We start from the raw sequence: 19,228 nt of genomic DNA on the forward strand, positions 1-19,228 counted from the left end.
AAGAGCAAAGATCACGAGTATATATATATATAGAATGATAATGATTATTATGTACTTGATGTCGTTGAAGTCTGCTGCTCCTCCAAACCTACTACCATGTTCTGCATTAAACTATATTTGGTGACCTTTGGAGCTCACTTGATCTAAATGATTTTAAACCTTTCAAAATCCGTTCTGTCCGTCCGATCTACCTATTGCATCTAAAAGGTTATGAGTCAAGTCCTAAAAATAAAGGTAAATATAATTTACAACGGTGTACTCTCGATCAAGATCACTTTGCCCTTTACAACCTTGTTTTGTAATAAAGATAATAAAATATATTTATGTTATATATATATATATATTCAAAGAGAAAATTTCGAATGTATAATAATATAAAATAAAGGTGAGAGTGATCACTGGTTACCTTTTTTATGACCAAAAAGGTTATCGACTCTAATCCCAAGCTATTATTCTGAATAAAATTATTTGGTGGTTGGCTCAACGGTTCGATCCAGTTGATTGCTCGGCGGTGCAATTGGTTTGAAAGAGCAACATAATGGCTTGAAGCAAGTCTCAACAATATTTAATTCGAAGCAATTATTCAGCGACGCATATAACTTAAAATTTAGACTATACAACTTACTATATTAACTAAAATTTAGTGGGTCTAAATACATATATATCTATAGAGAGTTGGTCTTTTATTTAACCCATATTTAGTTTTCGAACTCATAAAAGATGAAAAAAAAAAAGAGATCCAAGACACTATGCCTTCACTCCCCGAGACCTTAGCGAATGAGGCACCTCCTTGCAGATTAATCAGCTTTTGTTAAGTTTTTGTCGGAGTCACTATTCTTCACTGCTTTAGAAAGGCTTCAGACTAGTTACTAGTTACCTAATTTTAGCAAAGATTAGAGTTTTTCTTCTATTTAAGTTTGGCTCTGTCCCTAACTCTTTACATAAATATTTGTATAGGGATAGGGTATCAAACCTAATGCACTTATGCGCCCTCTTTTCAGGTAATACAATTACATTATAACGCACACACAAAAAAAATAAAAATAAAAATAATGAGAGGGATAAAATGATTTTGGTCCAAAGTCAAAGTACCAAAAGGTCCCATAGCCAATTTGATACAGGGATCAATTTAAAATTTGGCGTTTGTTCTTAGTTGCGTATCGATTGGTGTCCATTTATTTTTGACACATGCCATTATGCGTAGCCTTATTGTGCACCAGTAATAAACAGTCTGCAGCGTCGACAAAAGTAGTTGAATTATTTTTTAAAATCTTTTCTTACTCCTTTGGGATGATCCGGCAGCTAATCAATAAGCTGCCAAGTACACCCAACCGCAGGAGTTTCCTGCAGCTGATCCACTTAATCCCTTGTGCAATAAATTCTTGATTCTACTGGCTTGTCATGGTGGCCCACAATAGTTTTGTCCTCTAGGGTTCTTATTTTCCAGTGGGCTTGGACCACAGCAGACTAGACTGATCTTGGGCATTATGAGCCTAGTTAATGATCACATGTTGAGAGCTGTTCTCACTTTTTTTTTCCTTTTTTTTTTTTTTTTTTGGTCGCTTTCTTGTGCCAAATTTTGATTGAAGAGGACACCCAAATGGTGTAGATTATTGCACAAAATAAATTAACAAATGTGGCACAATTTTTGAGTTTTTTTTATACCATTTTCACCTTTTTGTGTAAGTATTTAGGGTCAATTTTTATGGATATTGATGATAAGTTGTTGACTTGTGGACACTCTACAAGCTTCTCAGGACTGAGATTCTCCAATACCACCAATTTGGTAAAAGGTTTGCAGTGTCCAGGCATAGCATGTTTCCTTTTAAGAGGCAGAAAGAAATAGGAAGTGTGACATACTAAATTGACTGTTTCACTTTCACAAGGTTAAGCCAAAAGATATATATATATATATATATATATATATATATATATATATGTTTATGGTAGATTGTAGTGAGAAGGGATCAATAACCACAAAATGACAATAAGCATTAAATCAAGCAAAATGATTTGATTAGATTATGCACTAAGAGCTTAAGACATTACAATCTGGATGTCTAGGTAAAAGAACAATGTGGTCGAGTGATCAGTCTGTATTTACTGCCAAAAATAAGAAGAAAATTTTCAGGCAAATGCTATGTATAGCTATTATATTTCCAGTTTCTAGACAAACATATAAACTGCCACTAAGTTATAATATATATGCAAGCTGTTGAACTGCCTTACTGATAATGTTTACTGCTCAAGATCACTTCTCCACACACACACGCGTGCCAAAAATAAAAAACAGTCAAGATCACCTCTGATTTTTTACAAATAGGAAGAACCTGGGATCTGTCTTACATATGACAAGGATCTCAGATGTTGGTCGTATGCCTGTATTGCAACAATAGAAATTGTTTCACAAAGAATGGTATTAGAATTTTTTTTTCCCTTTATTTGTATATCCATCAGATTGAATTTAGGTGCTTCCAGCACCTACAACTAAAAGAGTTGCTTTGCCAGAAGAGATGCCCTTCTACCTGATCAAGATTAAATATAACATATATCGCATGTTCATAAGAGAAATGTACAATGAACTAGGATGAGAGATGTGAAGCAGCATGCAGGTGAATACGGTATTCCAGCAAGCAAAGAAATCGACGATTATAGAAGGTTACGCTCATCTAGCAGCAAACTGTAGCCAATCAAAGTAGATTTTACTTGCCTTGACTGTACTCTTCTGCATACTGTTGACAAAATTCACATCTTCCTTTTGTCTATTCTCATATTTGTCTTGTTGAAGGAGCATTTAGTAATACATTTTCCATTTCCTTGATGAACTTATCAAGTCCCTGTTCAAGAATATCAAGGGCATCTTTTGAAACTGTACTTTTTACTGCAACAGTTATTGCCTTACGACAAACATGATTGTACAGTAGAGTCAAAGATCTGGTACCACCAGAATCATCCATGCTCTGATATCCATTTGATGTTGCTCCATCTTTCGCATATTTTGTCCATCTTTTCAGTAAATACTGAGATGGAAGGTGAAGGATGTTATTGTTGTTGAGAACTTTTAGTGCATGCATGCATAGGATCCCCATAGATTCAAACTTTTTACAGCTGCATCTGACTGTAGCATCAGATGGGTTAAAGTCAACAAGTCCATTAGATAGCTTTTGGGCAACACAAACTCTGAAAGTATAAACTGTTCCATCAGTACCTATAGGTTCACAAAGACAAGCAAGTTGGCCCCTGTACTCTTGCTCAAAATCCAGATACATCACCCTAGTATAAGAATCTGCTGCTTCAATTAGCATAGGTACATCAACCAATAAAACTGGTTTAGTTAGTGCTGATTCATAGTCTTCAAGAATCTCATTATCACGAAGTTGAACTAGTGCCTTCAGATACTGTAGAATAAATTTGGTAACAGGTAGTTTCCTGTGAAAGTAAATCTTAAAGAGGTTGTCCATCTTTCCTTGCCACTGCTTTGCTGTCATGATGGAACAAAATGAATTTCTTAGATAAGCTAAAGCCCATTTCTCTCGATCTGCATGCAAGAGCTTTAACCATGAGCTACTACCAAGACCATATAAAGAGACCAACCTGTCCCATTCTTTATCAAAATCATCTTCTGATTGAATATCATATATGAAATTCTCAAACTCATGTAAGTTGGGGCCATGACTGCATGCATTAGGAAGATGTACTCTAGCAAAGTAAAGTATATGCCACAAACATAGTCGATGACATGTTTCTGGTAAAACCATAGAAATTGCCTTTGAGATAGCAGCACACTGATCTGTGAAAATTGTTTTCGGCTGTCTTCCAGACATTGCAGCTAAAAAACTTCTAAACAACCAAACATATGATTCTACGGTTTCATCTAAAAGTAACGCGGCACCAAGTATAACGATTTGTTTGTGGTGATTTGTACCAATAAATGGTGCAAAAGGTATATCATTCATGCTTATGTGATAGGTTGTATCAAATGTAACTGCATCACCAAAGTAGGCATAGTCAATGATGGATTGTGCATCTGCCCAAAAGCAGTTAGTCAACCGTTCCATCTCATCAAGTTGTATCGCATAAAAGAATGACGGATCATCAGATTGCTTAGCTTTCAGGAAGTCCAAAAGGAATTGTGCATCTCCGTTCTCAAAATCTCTCATCCTTCTGGTATTCAAGAAATTAACTTGATCCTTAAGGGTAAATCCAGCAACTTCTGTACACTGAGCCTCCTGAAGCTGAGATTTATGCAACTGAATTGGTTTTGCTCCAAAGTCATCTGAATTAGTACCGCCTCCATGTTGAACAGGTAATTTCTTCCTATGAGACCTCAGCATGTGTGAATTATGTGGGCTTGCAAGTGGATGATTATGTTCATCAATAAATTTATTCACAACCCATACATTATCATTACTAACTTTAAATTCAATACGAGCCAAACAATTGGTTCTCTCAATTGAGCGTGCTTTCTTAGCTACATGTGTACGGTGCTCTTGACGGGTACCTTCATTGCTACATAAGTAATGTCTGTAGCGTATGCTTCCATCCTTCCTTCGAGAAAGATGATCTTTTCTCACACTAAATCCTTTTCTCTTAGCATAAGAATTATAAAAATTGTATGCTTGATCCTCCGAATAAAATACCATACCAATTTTTGGCTCCATTAATGATTTGTCAATCATCTCTGGATCATTTAATCCATCACCTTTATTGTTCTCCACTGATCTATCTACGGAATTCATGGTTTTAAGGAAAGAAGAGTTATCAACAACATCACAACTCTTGGAAGCTGCAGATACCTTTGATATAGAGTTGTCTTCTGAAGGACATTGCTTGGATGTTGACATTTCATTTGTGCCTCAATAAATTCTTTACTGCAGAACAATATTTTGATATCTTCAACAAAAATCAGCTGGCCATATTAATTACCAGCGAAGAAAATCCAATAGATGCACTTTAAGAAAACAATCCTGTGACGGAAGTTGGTACATATATTTAGTAGCATGAACTAAAAGCTGTAGAGACAACGAAACAGTCTCGGCAAAAAAATTGTCAAAATCAATAAATAATATTCTGAAGCCCTGATGCTGAAAAGTTGTTAAAATAATTCACAAGAAACAAAACCAAGAAATAAGAAAATTGCTACACAGCTGTTGAACCAAAAGAACAATCAGTGAACAAGTCCAGGCAAAAGTTAAAGAATGAGTATTCACTTCCATAGATATACAAATGTAATTTACAGTGAATCACTTTTAAACATTGATACACTGTCGATAAGAGAACTAACCTAAAGGTCCTAAACAAACCTACCCACATATGAAATATAAAAGTGTGTTGTATTTGCTGTATAGCTGTGTTGCAGAATTGTAGTTAATTTACCATCAGAGATCTTTCCATGTATAAAGTTTTCTTGTTACTTTTTTCAAACCAATTGGTGGTTCTACTTGTTTGCTTAAGAATAAGAAAATCATAAAAGTAGGAGTTTTCGAGTATTATAGTTAGCTATGAAGGCTACAAAAAAAATACCAGGAGTCCAAGACTATGGTGATAATAATACACCAAATGATAGAAACAACAACGATAGCCTGAACTTTTTACCAATCTGTGCTTTAAGTTGCAGAATTTGTGGCATTTGATCATCTCGAGTTCCCCAGAGAATTAGCAATTTAACGTATAGATTGTTTATAAGATCTGGAGCAATTATTAACCTTCCATCGAGCAGAAATGACTATGAAACTAAGGAATAAACAAGTAAACAGAGATGTATCATTCCAAACATTTAGCTTTACATTATCATCAATATTCTCGAAATTACTGATAACATAACAAAATCTAATTCTGATTCTAACATCTAAATTCCAAAGCTAAAAGCTATCTACGAAACCAAAACCCATTAGAAGAGGCACAATTGAGAAATTCAGGGGTCAAATGATCCACATCAACTTAGTAGGAAAACCAAGACTCCTAAAAATGGAACAACCAACAGAAAAAAGGAGTCAAATGAAGCTAAAATGGGAGTAAATACAAGAGCGAATTAACGAAAGCAAACTCTTTCACTTATCACCTAACCTCCTCATGGTTCGAATTGCTGATCGAAATGGAAATGGAAATCCCCCTCTCCTTTGGATTGGGATCGAGACCAGCAAAACCGAGAAATCCGAATCCTCGCTAAATCCAAGCCCTAACGCCGGTCTCGCCCGAACCTTCTCCTCGTCTAAGCCCCAATGGAGGCTGATGGCACGTGCTCTGCACGTGCATCGCAAGGGTACTGGTAAAGTAAAACGCCGTCTCCAAAAGAATTATTGAACAGTTCTACTTAGTTAAAAAGAATACTTAGCATAGTATATAAAAAAAATATAGTACTTTATTTTCTTTCTAATAAAATATTAAATTATTCAGTATTTTAAATAATAGTGAATCCGCTGAACTATTAACGGTTTCCAACTTATGATATAGTAGCCGAGCCGAGTAAAAGAGACTCTTTAGTAATAGAATCCCTTTGGTAATAACTTTGATAAGCTGACAAAGCATTAAAACAAATCCTAAAGAGATATATTTTGGTCAAAAACTCATTTAATAGTATCTCAGTTAAATAAATAAGCTATGGTTTGAAACTTTGAATCCGAAAATCCAAAAAACCCTATGCTGCTCGTTCAACCAAAAATCCCTTTATGCAATTGAACATTGATGGACATAGTAGTAATGACAAGTAGCAGACACATGCATATATTGCTCAAGATGAACAGCCTAGTGCTTGCATGGAAGAACATCCCTTAAAGAGGGAATGAGTGTCAAGAACTGCACCTACATAAAAAGGGCACAAAAGAGCTGCCTTTGGCATTCATTACATAGATAGCCCGTTACACATTTTGCTATTTACAGGGTCATCTCATCATGTTAGCAGATAACCCACAAATTTTCACATTAGACAATGTATTAGAAGCTAGATAGACCCTATAGAAAACGGACGTAGCATGCATTGATCCGAGTAATCAAGCAAACAATGAACTTTGTTCTTCGTGTGAGGTAGACGAGATCCAGCAGGATCCAGACATAGGTTAAGCTCATCTAGGAGAAAAATCAAAGTTCTCGAAGCAGATGTTGCCAGCTTCTAGCGGGTTCTGCGGTATGTTATCAACAACATTCATGTCTTCATTTTGTTTACAGAAAGGAATAGTATGCAATAAACTTTCCATCTCCTCAATGACTTTATCAAGTCCATGCTCAAGAACTTCAAGTGCATCGCGGGAGAGAGCACTTTTAACTGCAATAGCAACTGCTTTATGGCATACACGGCTATATTTCAATGTTAAAGATTCTCCAACAATGTTGTCAACAGCTGGGTGATTCCTACCAGGTTCTGTCTCATCCTTAGCATACTTTGTCCACCTCTTCAATATGTATCGAGATGGGAGGTAAAGAATGTTATTGTTATTAAGAACCTTCAAAGCATGCATACAAAGAATGCCTGAGGACTCGAACTTTTTACAGCTGCAAGTAACTGTAGCATTGGAGTGGTTGAAGTTAACAAGCCCACTGCACTGTTTTTGGGGAACAGAAACTCTGAAAGTGTACGTTGTGGAACCATCAGAGGCAATGGGTTCACATACACAAGCGAGTTGGCTCTTGTACTCGTACTCGAAATCCACATAAACTGTCCTTGTATATGATTGAGCTGCTTCAGCTAGCATGGGTATATCAACCAATAAAACTGGTTTAGCTTGCCTTGATTCATAATCTTCAAGAAGTTCCATCTCACGAAGTTGAACCAGTGCTTTAAAGTACTGAACCATAAATTTAGTCAGAGGCAATTTCCTGTAGAAATGTATTTTAAACAAATTGTCCATGTTTTCACCCCACTGTTTTGTTGTCATAATACCGCAAAACATGTTATTGTGGTAGGGCAAAGCCCACTTCTCTCGAGCAGAAAACAAGTCATTTAACCATGAACTACTGGAAAGACCATGCTTATTAATCAAGTTATCCCATCCTTTACAAAAATCATCTTTTGAACCACTTTGATAAATGCAATCCTCGAACTCTTTCTGAAAAGTCGGTTCACGACCAAATGCACTATAAACATGTTTTGAAGCATTATGAAGTATATGCCATAAACAAAGTCGATGACATGAATCAGGCAAAGTCAAACTTATTGCCTTTGAAATTGCAGCAGACTGATCTGTAAAAATTGTTTTTGGTTGCTTTCCAGACATTGCAGCCAAAAAAATCTTAAATAACCACATGAAAGATTCAAATGTTTCATCTAATAATAAAGCAGCACCAAATATAATAATCTGTTTGTGATGGTTAACGCCAACAAATGTTGCAATGGGTAAGTCAAACCTGCTAGACCGATAGGTCGTCTCAAAGGAGACTGCATCGCCAAAGTATGCATAATCAATAATCGATTGTGCATCCGTCCAAAAGCAGTTAGTCAGCCGTTCCTTTTCATCCAGCTGTACAGCATAAAAAAATGATGGATCCTCAGACTGCTTAACTCTCAGAAAGTCTAAAAGGAATTGGGTGTCTCCCTTCTCAAGATCTCTCAATCTTTTTGAACTCAAGCAATTATTTTGATTCTTTAAAAGAATTCCTACATCTTCTGCAACATGGAACTCCTCCATCTGCAATTCCTGCACTGGAGCAGGCTTTACTCCATAGTAATAATCTGATTCAGTAAAGACTGCACGTTGAACAGGCAATTTCTTTCTGTGTGACCTTAGCATGTGTGTTTTATTTGGGCTTGCAAGTGGATGATTATGTTCATCAAAGAATTTATTCACAACCCAAATATTATCACGGTTCACTTTGAATTCAATACGAGCTAAACAATTTGTTCTCTCAAGTGGACGAGGTTTCTTCGTGACATGTGTACGATGCTCTTGACGAGTACCTTCATTGCTACATACATAATGCCTATCTCGTATGCTCCCATCTTTTCTTCGAGAGAGATGACCTTTCCGGACACTGAAACCCTTTCTCTTAGCATATGAGTTATAAAAACCGTATGCCTGCTCTTCTGAATGAAAAATCATACCAACCTTAGGGTCTGATTGTGAATTTTCAACTGCCCCAGGAGCAAGTGATTCATCCATGCAAGTGATATCTTTTCCGGATCCATCTGTCACGACTGTGTCTTCCAATGATACATCTGTGGCATTATTATCTTCTTTCAAATCATTTGTCACATTGATAGCCTTGATTGAGTCATCTGTCTCACTAGCTTCTTTTATTACCACATGTTGGGAGCTAGAATCAATCTTCTTGGAAGTCAAGGATGCATTCAACATAGACTTCTCTTCAGAATCACATTCTTTAGAAATTGACATTCTGTCAATGCACGTTTATCTGCAGTAATCAGTATTCATCACTCATCACTTCGACATTTCAACAAGCAAGATTATCTTCAAATGAATGAACAAAATCAGCTTCCAAGTTCGCTATAAGCCTGAAAATGTAATATAAAAGACAATTAATAGCAAGAAACTTACTACCTAAGTACTTAAAAGTTATAGCATCGACCCCCATTTCACATTCTCTCTTTCATGTCCAATATTTTCAAGGCTACTATTTGATATTTTCCTGCACATACAAGTAGGCATACATATTCCTAATTGAGCAAAAGAAAGCAGGATATCTTCTAAAAACAACTACAAAAAATCATACAGTTTCTTGTAACATAATATTTTCCACACAATGTAACGAGTTATTTAACATAGATCCATTATACCATCAAATTCATAATATCAAGTAGCATTTGCACAGTAGATCTTGAGAACTCCACAACTCCAATTGCAACCCCTCCAGTATCAATGCCATTTCCACTCGTCGGCACGACATGGAAATTGCCCAAATACCTAGTTCCTCCATACAACTACACGGGCATATACAGTTTATTCTAAGATGATCGAAGCAAGTTGAATATTTCAACCAAGATCACAACCCACCGAGATTTTTTGCAATTAATCGGAGCTAAGAAGAAAAAGAAGGAACGAACCCGGCATCTACAAGTACAAATTGATAACTAAAAAGCACCACGATTTCGCCACCGAATCGAAGAGAAGTGCACCAAATCACTCTATAATTCCTAATCATAAGGAGAAAAAAAAATATTAGGCGACCAAAAATTACCATAAGAACTGACCTTTTCCATTTTGCTCCTCAAAAACGCCACGAGGATCTCGGAATTCCCAAATCCTCTCACTTCCTCTCTCGAATTCGAAGCCCAAGGAAGGCCCTAACTGTGCGTTATGCTGCTCCGCGGGCGTAATTCTACCGTAGACTTGCCCCGATCTCGGCCGTTGATTTCCGAACGACACTAATTGAAGTCTTAAGAGTAAATTAAAATTCAAAAATATGGACAAAAATCAAAAGAAATAATCATGCATTCTTATTTTTAATTATTATGAAGAAATCCCTACCGACGATTTATTTCCTACTATTTCTTATAAAAAAATTAAAAAAAAAAATAGCCACCGTGACATTTTAATAGAAACGAGATTGTTGCTAATGAATTTAGTTTTAATTTTAAATTAACGATTCCTTGCGAGTTGGAAAAATTTATCTCAAGATCAACAAAGAATCTAATATTATTATGATAACTCTGCAAAATAATAATAAGAATGCATGAAACGTGAATCATCTCTCAGACTCTTTTGTTATATAACTTCAAAGAAGTTGAACAGGAAACAAAGAACGTAAAAACGAAAGATAAAAAAAAAATTGATCATGTAAAAAATGGAGGATTGCTGATCATCGGAATCATATAGCAGACAACATCACGGTCATCTTTGTGCATCATACGATACCTCTAACCTTCGAGAAGAAGGATTCCTGAAATCGTTTCCATTCTTTTCATGAATTGTTAACCAAAATAAATTTATTTTTTAATTTATTTATTAAAGTAGATCAATCCAAACTTAAATATCAAAATATATCTATTTTATTGTAGCCGTAAGTAAAACACTAATTTTATTAGCACTTTTTGTTGAAACGTTTTAGATAATGTTCCTGAGGTTCTTTACTTAGAAAAACGCTTAAGCTAATGCCAAATAGACGAGGGCGACCTACTTCGGTAAATAAGTTTTAAAATAAATATAATTTGGTTAAAAGCTCTCTTTTCATTGCATGGTGTAATTCTTTAGCCTTTCTAAGTTCCAATGTGCATGAGAATAGTAAAAATAGATGAGAGAGATGGCATTAAAAGGGAATGGTTGACAGATGACAAGGCATGCCAGAAAGCATACTAACATATCTCCTACAAATTCTAGTCATGTTTCCATCCTTTATACTTGTTATGGCTCTTCAAAAAGAGATCAATGAAATGAAAAGATAACATGCAGAACTCCAAGAAAGTCTTCTTTAAAGATGAATCAAAGTGCATAACAATTCTTTCCCTCAGTGGTTAGTCAAATACCAGCCTTTGTTATCCGAAAGCATCATAATCCGAACAGAGATAGCAAGTAATGTAGAAAGTAAGTACATCAGTGGCCTAAAGTTCTAGACGCTAATGACTATTACCTGAGTCATACTACAACAAAATCTTATGCAGTGTTAGCTGTTTACTATACAACTTAGTTTCATCTTTTTATCATACTGCATGCAGCTAAGAAGCTGGGGTTTTCACAATTGCAACAGAAACAGATCTACTACCTAGATCAAGTTATGGGCGTATGTGGTAATTCAATTCAGAGTTCAAATGTGTCAGTTCCTACAAAAATTTCACAATACATTCCAAAATATTCATCTTGCTACATAACCAGATTGGGTTTCAATTTGGGCCATGTGCGCGCATCTAATGGCTCCGATTGCATCTGTCACATCTAGTGGTCACCTTGTATCTATCTACATTTAGACATGATCAGAACCATCAAATGTGTGACTTATATGTTGGCGCACATTCAACGGTCACCCCAACAACCCACACAAGGTCAGCCGGACAGAAACCGAGTTCCTACATAACCAACCCGCAAGCATTCCTAATGTCTGAAAGAAATAAAATTGTAATAACATGAATGCAATAAAACTGGCTTAACTTAAGAAACGCTATTCACACCGTGCAAATCACAGAACCAAAGGAACTATCCATGTTTTATCCTGAACCAGAGTTAGGCAAAAAGCTCGAGACAATTTAGCAAGCAGTCATTTTTCTATGAAGTATAGTTTTCATTATTGTCTGTCAAGATGTTGATGACAGCTATTTCTCCATCTTGTGTGAACCGGTTCATGATGTATTCATGTGTAATCAATGATCCAAAGCACTCCTGATCGACAGAAGAGGCCCATGTTTGCAGCCTTTAGCCATTAGGTCATGATTCAGAAATATGACAATAACTGTTATGTCATCATGGAAATGCCTCCGAACCTTCTTATCAATGTTCTTAAGATCAGAATACCGCATCTCGCGCTTTCTGGCTGCTTCGATGAGAGCAGCTTTTATTAGTCTTCTGGCACTTCCCTGCATCAAATAAGCATGCAGTCAAAAAATAAAAGTCATGCCCACATAAACTAAGAATAATGTTAGAGCAATAACCCACCAATAATGATTGAAGACGATCGAGTGGTCAATGAAATCTGGTCTAGCAAAACAAAAAATCTGGAATGCAGCAAAAAGAAAGAAATTGCATTACATTACTGCAATGACACTTAGGAAACAGCCCACCATTATTTATAAATTTCATTGTTCATCTCCTTTTTTTTTTCTTTTCTTTTTAAATTGCTCATCTTTAGCTACTAGGAGCAGTATAATGCTTGATACAGCATATGAGGGTAACCAAAGAAAAAAAAAAAAATTCTTGGCTGCATGGGAGGAGCTAGGCTCAATCAAGGTTAGCTTGAAACTAGTTTCAATCTTAGGACTCATAATCAAGCTTGAATAGGTGTAGTTTAAATTCCAAGATTAATTACAAAAGAAAGTATAGACCAGTTCCAGGACTTGAAGATCTTCATAAAAGTTTGCCGAAACTTCCGGGGTTCAACTTGGAGCCCCTGGAAAAGTTACATTGAGATTTAAGTTGCGCAAGTACTTGCCTGTTTGGTCAACCACCTGATCTTGGTCAATTTTCAACCCTATCTAGGCATGTATATCTCATTGTTAGCATGAATATGTATATACACACACATGTGTTCGTGTTATATAATAATCCATATGTTCTTGTTTATGTTACAAATGTCAAGATGCTATTGCCATCAAGAGGAAATTGTCTGATGCATCCTTAAGAAAACAAAGTAGTGCAAGACTAAAATGTAACATGAAAAGAAAATTTTCATAATAGAAAACAAAAATAGATTGAAATGAAAGAAAAATTTAAATGTGGCGGAGCCTTACTGTATTTGGATTATTGTGAACAATCTCAACTGCTTCCTGATTACTTAGGTGTTCCCATAGGCCATCTGAAGCAAATATGAGGAAAGAGTCACTTGGTTGAAGATGGTGAGAAAGAATAGATGGATTGGCAGTCAAGATAGGCATGCTTGTGGGTTCAGAAATTCTGAACTTCGCATTGATTGGTTCCCTGTTATACTGGGCATGTTTCATATATGCATCACCTATAGATCTAGATACCTGCAATGCATCCAAAAAAAGCATTGGACACAAAAGTTTCACAAGACAACGGTATCAATATCAACATCAGATTAGAAGTTATAAATTCTCGCAGTTAAGACCAAAACCTCATTCTGTAATATACAAACCACTGTAAAAGGTACAGCTAAACCAACAAAGCTATTTTCCACTAAATCAGCCAACACAAACATTCCCTAAACTACCTCCAAATGGTACCTACAAGTCACAAGAGTATATGCCCTTTAAGTACAACACTGTGATCACATATGCGGTACTTAAACCTTTTTGAACCAAAATCAAAATGCACTAATAATTGTTCCAGCCAGAGGGTAAACTATGATTAAAAATTATGAAGGTAGATCATATACATATCACTTAATACTTTACCAAAAAAACCATAAAATGGGTATATATTGCTGTTAATTGATGATTTAGACAAATTAAATAACTAATAATTGTTCCAGCCAGAGGGTAAACTATGATTAAAAATTATGAAGGTAGATCATATACATATCACTTAATACTTTACCAAAAAAACCATAAAATGGGTATATATTGCTGTTAATTGATGATTTAGACAAATTAAATAACTAATAGTGTAACGAATTCAGATTATGTCTGTGAAGAACTGCCATGGAATAACAGTAAATGTTTAAGCTACCAAATAAGATGGGAAAAGAATAGGTTAACAATTATCCTCTATATATCTCATAACAAGGAGACACAACAATCTCTAAATAGATCAATTATCACTGTAATTACATGCCCTTAAAAAAAATAGATTGCATATTCCTAGAGAGCTAGTCTCTGTTAACAATGTGGAAGACTTCTCTGTGCTCGTTCCACATTGAAGCTTATACTAAATAGTGGCAATCCATTGACCAGCCATTCTCTAACACTGTGGAAGACGAATGACAGTCTGCTGACACCTAAAATTTGGACTCTCCATCATCCTTATGGTCCTCCTGCCTATATTTAGACTTTTTATTATTATAATAAACAACTTTAGCAAAACTCTGTGTGCTTCTCCCCTTTGAATTAGAGCAATAATCGACTGAACAGGTTTACCTTCACCTGGATTAGCTATAGTGCCTGTTGTCAGCAAGCACTTAGATGTCAACCTTCAACTCTCCCTCTAACTGATACGTGATAAACTTGATAAAATTGGTATAACAAAATTAAGTAGGCCAACAAAGGTTTTGCATTCTCTTCTTAACCATTCATACTTAATGTTTTAACCTTTTACATAATCCATACTCTCATATTTTAACCAAATCTAATGCATTTTAATTGTTGTAATCATGGATGCCATATCCCTGCATAGCCATAGCCATCGAACACCCACATATGCACTATATGGTACCTTGACCGGCCACATAACAAGATTACCCTTAAGGATATTGGCATTAATGAATAATCAACTGTGACCTAGACTTCACCATCATGATGTTTTTGTTAAACTTATATTGCGGTGCTTCAAACTTTATATATTTTCTTCTACAGTTTCCTGTACCACTCTTTTCTCTGATAGTATAAACTTCTAGGTATTTAAATCTCCTTACAAGAACAAAAACAGACTTTCATGGAAGGGAAAAAGAAACTCCTAAACAAATAAGGGTACCATACAGAGAGAAACTAGTGTTCCAAACAAGATTGAGATTGTGCTAGCATGAGATGAGAGGTTGCAGACCAAGAGTAGAAGGGGCTGTTAACTCAAAGGGCAAAAACTAAGATGGGAAATGATGAGAAGGTTTGAAGTTCACCTTATAGGGGAATGGTTCAAATGTAAAAGGTGTAATGAAAAAATTTGATCATTACAAGATCCTACCTATCGAGCTTGGCTTGAAATTCTCAAGCCAAAATATCGAACCATCAAGTTTCAATTCAATCTTGATTTCAAGCCATTTTCAAATGGATCTAAAAGCAATGCTTAAATTATATATTGATTTCTCCAATAAAGTGAACATAAGTCAAGCTTGAATTTAATCTAGGTTCAGGATCAACTCAAGATTGGAACATCATATTAGGCTAGTACTGACTAATGGTGATACTTAACTCAAGGTGAAATAGAAAAGGTAATTAAACATTTGCCCAGATCATACTCAAAAATTGTGCAACAAAAATAATTAAGTTGTCGGAGGTTATGAACGTACAATCAATAATAGTTAATGGAACAGAACAGCATAGATTATCTAGCAACAAAACTTGCCCATATATACTGACCTGAATGATGCCTTTGACTCTCCAAACTCCATGTTTAAGAACAACAATGTGTGGATCATTTGGGTGTTGAGCCTTGAGCTCCTGCCTCACATCTTCCACATTAGCATTGTGTTCAGTTGACAACTGTATCGCTGCAATCCCCCCAGTGTTTCCTACCTTCTTCCCAAGAACAGCACGAGAATCACCCACGTTTGCAATGTAGAGAGTCCTCTGATGAATCACCCCAACAAGACTGCATGACCCTGATGTTGCTACATCTGGCTGAGTGTTCCACAGCTCTGAGACAAGTTTAATGAACCCTTCCTCTGTATCTAAAAATGCTCTTTGGATGCCATCAGACGTCACACCCTGCGGTCCGGATGAAATCTCTGCATTAGCACAACACAAGCAAATGGCTTAAGAAATAAAGCATACCCAAATTAAAAAGCTCATATCATGATGCAGCCCCATATTTTTATAAATTATAACAACACATTGCATAAACAAATATGACATAATTGAACGCTTCATGCAACAAGACACTCCAAACAGAGTTAAAGGATGTACTGTCTGTAACATAAATGAACTGCAACCACACAAATAAGAAAATGGTACAATATCAAAAGGACGCATCTCAATCTATAAGAAAATTAGTTAAGTTACAATATAATATATTACGAGTTCATACCATTTATATTCAGAATCTTCATGAGAAATGACAGTTTCTTCTACGAATTACCAGAATTCCAACAACTATTAAGCACAACTGACTGCAAAAGAGAGTATAGGATGTTCTCTATGCAACTTAAATCAATCGTGTTCTACACAACCAAAGAAAAATCAATATTATATAAAACAGTTGCAACTGCAGACATAGGAAGAAAATGGTAAATTTCATTCAAAAGAAATTACAAGTTGGTAAGATATATACATGGAATCGTGGTTAGTGGCAAATAGTCGGTTTCATCGAAACAACTTTCCTACAGAACTCATCATCTCTAGTATCTCTACAAAGAAAAGATCAAATCTTGAATAAACGCGAAGCAACGAAGAGATCGGAAGAGAAGAAACGAGGCCTTCTTCTCACCACGGAAATGGCGAAATAGGTGATCGCAAGCGTATCGGGCAGCGTTGGGGCCTCCATGGCCATCGTAAACCCCGACGAAAGTCCCAAAAGGCCCGGACTCGATCCGGCTCTGGTCCTCCATCACCTGGTTCGCCTGCACCACCGCCATGGAGAACTCGCCGCCGGCGCATCGGCCGAGGTCCCTGTACCGAAGGAGCCCCTCCCGACATTCATCACCGGCGGCGCCGCCGGAGGGCGGGCTTCGGCACGCTGAGAAGAGCCTCATAAACGACTCCAGCATCCCACATCTCTCGCCACAAGGAACCCCAAACCCTCACCCTTACCGTAACCCTTCGGGTGGAAATGAAACCCTAGCGCTCAATCCTCTCTCGGCTTCGAGGAGGGAGGTGGTTTTTTTGTTGGTGCGCACGATAGTGGGGGAGGTGGGAGAAGGTGCGCACGATAGCGGCACAGGAGGAGCACGGGAAGAATTTTTTGGTGGAGTTTAAGATTTGGTTGGAAGTTTTTAATGCCATTACCGAACGCGTCCACTTCCCAAATCTACAAACTTAAAAGACCGCGCTAATCGACACTAACATAGTGACTCGGCACAGCTATCGGTCGATCTCTGTTCGTCAGTTGGTGGTCCCGTCTCGAAGTCAAGATGTTCGGGTCCTGAAGAATTAGACTGGACGTCGTAGTTTCCTACAACGGCCGAGGAGCGGATTCTCTTCGGACCTGGCTGGACGATTTCGTACGTCCGGAAAAGCCGCCATGTTTCCATCGGTGACTTGCATTACAAGTCATACAAAAAAGTTAATTGGTTTTTGTACCCAATGGAATTGTGCCAGGTACCCCGAATTGGAAAGAATTCAAACAGTTAAAAGGCCATCAATACTTACAAAGAAATAGTTTCGCTGCCCACACAAGTAAATAATTATAATTCATCACAAAAAATTAATTAATTAATTATAAATAATTATGCAGCTTTAGCCTTTTGTTTTGTTCAGGGCTAGGCTAACCTTCGGACTCTTAAATAATAAAAAAATAATTACAAAGAAGTTTGATTAAAAAAAGGTAAGAAAATCGACTTTTTCAAAGGAGTTCTTGATTATTTATAGCCTATCTTTATTTTTATTTTTCACGCCTGTATTTAAATATTATTTACATTTTCGGGTCAGTAGAATTATATAAAAATTTTAAAACAGCTAAAATTTTATTAAGTCTTTAAGTAGGGCGTCAAAAAAGCAAATGTCTTAATTCTAAGCTCTAGATAAGCCAAGCCGAGCTAATCTTTCGCGCTTGCTTAATTGAGCTCGTACTGATTAGGATCAGTACTATTATTAATTTTAGAATTTTAATTAAATTTAAAATTCAAAAGTTATAAGAATTTAAAAGTTTTGTAACGACTATACGATCATTTTAAAATGATTAAGTTGAAGAAATTTAAAAGCCTCAAATACCTTAATATAAAATTTCAAGTCAAGCTTTAGCTACTTTTCTCTCTCAATTTTTTTATATATCATTTTGAACGAATTTGGGGAGTACGGTTCTTACATAGAAGCGTCGAATGACTGTGTTATCCGACGACGTAGGAATGAGGTTCAAGATTATACTTTAGAAGAAAGATAAATGTGTTAGCATCACTTTCCTTTAGAGCAGCTACGTTTCGGTGTGCCCCACAGATCAGAGTTCCTTAATTTTTTATTCTTATTTATATTTAATAATATTTAGTTTATTTTTTCAAACAAAAAACTATATTTATTCTATGTATAAATATTTTATGTTAAATTTTAGAAATTAAAAAAATAACAAAACTATATATATATATAATAATCCAAATTGATGAATTATCCGAGTTAAGATGTATTATAATATATGACTAAATAGAATTTTTATGTTAATTATTTACTGTAAGTTTGTATCATTGCATGTGCTAATTTTATCATTTAAGATTTATATTTGTTAATTGTTTAGCTTTCAGAATTTACTTTTATCGTATTTATCAGTCTCAAAAAACTTATTAAGCTAATTGAGTTGTAAGTCAAACTCGAGCTGAGCCAACTCGCTTAAGTTTGCCAATTGAGCCGTAAGTCAAACTCGAGCTGAGCCAACTCGCTTAAGTACGATCGTTTACCCCCAAGTCTTAAGGAAAAAAATTAAATAATCTATTTTTTGGTTCAGTAACTTACAAATATATATAGTTGAATTAGAAAGAAACTTATATAAAAAAATTTCTCCTAACATTTGGATTGAATTCGATTATCTAATCTTAGTTAATATTTTGAATGGTAGCACTATTTTTCTTTGGCAGGTGGAAAGTCCTACAAGATATTATTTACCTAACTCATAATTATTAAAATTATAAAGTTACACATATATTTAGATAAGCAAATTAT

The 19,228-nt window shown here is 35.8% G+C and overlaps 3 protein-coding genes across 10 annotated transcripts; all 3 read right to left on the reverse strand.

Annotated features, from left to right (window-relative positions):
• Nucleotides 1-2,112: 2,112 nt before the first annotated feature.
• LOC140771378 (protein FAR1-RELATED SEQUENCE 5-like) lies at nt 2,113-6,236 on the reverse strand. Its single transcript, XM_073112893.1, has 2 exons — nt 6,067-6,236; nt 2,113-4,967 (listed from the first exon to the last, which is right to left on the reverse strand). The coding sequence occupies exon 2, from the start codon at nt 4,842-4,844 to the stop codon at nt 2,769-2,771; it is 2,076 nt and encodes a 691-aa protein (XP_072968994.1). The 5' UTR covers nt 4,845-4,967; nt 6,067-6,236; the 3' UTR covers nt 2,113-2,768.
• A 449-nt stretch (nt 6,237-6,685) lies between these two features.
• On the reverse strand, nt 6,686-10,323 carry LOC140771050 (protein FAR1-RELATED SEQUENCE 5-like). 6 transcript variants are annotated; one of them, XM_073112416.1, is made up of 2 exons: nt 10,142-10,323; nt 6,686-9,345 (listed from the first exon to the last, which is right to left on the reverse strand). In XM_073112416.1, the coding sequence occupies exon 2, from the start codon at nt 9,324-9,326 to the stop codon at nt 7,062-7,064; it is 2,265 nt and encodes a 754-aa protein (XP_072968517.1). In that variant the 5' UTR covers nt 9,327-9,345; nt 10,142-10,323; the 3' UTR covers nt 6,686-7,061. The 6 variants fall into 6 exon arrangements, with proteins under 6 accessions (XP_072968517.1, XP_072968514.1, XP_072968519.1 ...); XM_073112413.1 differs by having other exon boundaries at nt 6,686-9,445; XM_073112418.1 differs by having other exon boundaries at nt 10,129-10,145.
• Nucleotides 10,324-12,003: 1,680 nt separating this feature from the next.
• On the reverse strand, nt 12,004-17,338 carry LOC140770872 (probable protein phosphatase 2C 36). 3 transcript variants are annotated; one of them, XM_073112188.1, is made up of 5 exons: nt 16,851-17,338; nt 15,785-16,152; nt 13,325-13,561; nt 12,534-12,592; nt 12,296-12,454 (listed from the first exon to the last, which is right to left on the reverse strand). In XM_073112188.1, the coding sequence occupies exons 1-5, from the start codon at nt 17,128-17,130 to the stop codon at nt 12,436-12,438; spliced, it is 963 nt and encodes a 320-aa protein (XP_072968289.1). In that variant the 5' UTR covers nt 17,131-17,338; the 3' UTR covers nt 12,296-12,435. The 3 variants fall into 3 exon arrangements, with proteins under 3 accessions (XP_072968288.1, XP_072968290.1, XP_072968289.1); XM_073112187.1 differs by lacking the exon at nt 12,534-12,592 and having other exon boundaries at nt 12,004-12,454; nt 16,851-17,337; XM_073112189.1 differs by lacking the exon at nt 12,534-12,592 and having other exon boundaries at nt 12,004-12,454; nt 15,785-16,132; nt 16,851-17,062.
• Between the last annotated feature and the right edge of the window lie 1,890 nt (nt 17,339-19,228).

The sequence above is a fragment of the Typha angustifolia genome, chromosome 11, assembly GCF_048772165.1.
Source record: "Typha angustifolia cultivar Huaian chromosome 11, ASM4877216v1, whole genome shotgun sequence".
Classification (NCBI taxonomy): domain Eukaryota; kingdom Viridiplantae; phylum Streptophyta; class Magnoliopsida; order Poales; family Typhaceae; genus Typha; species Typha angustifolia.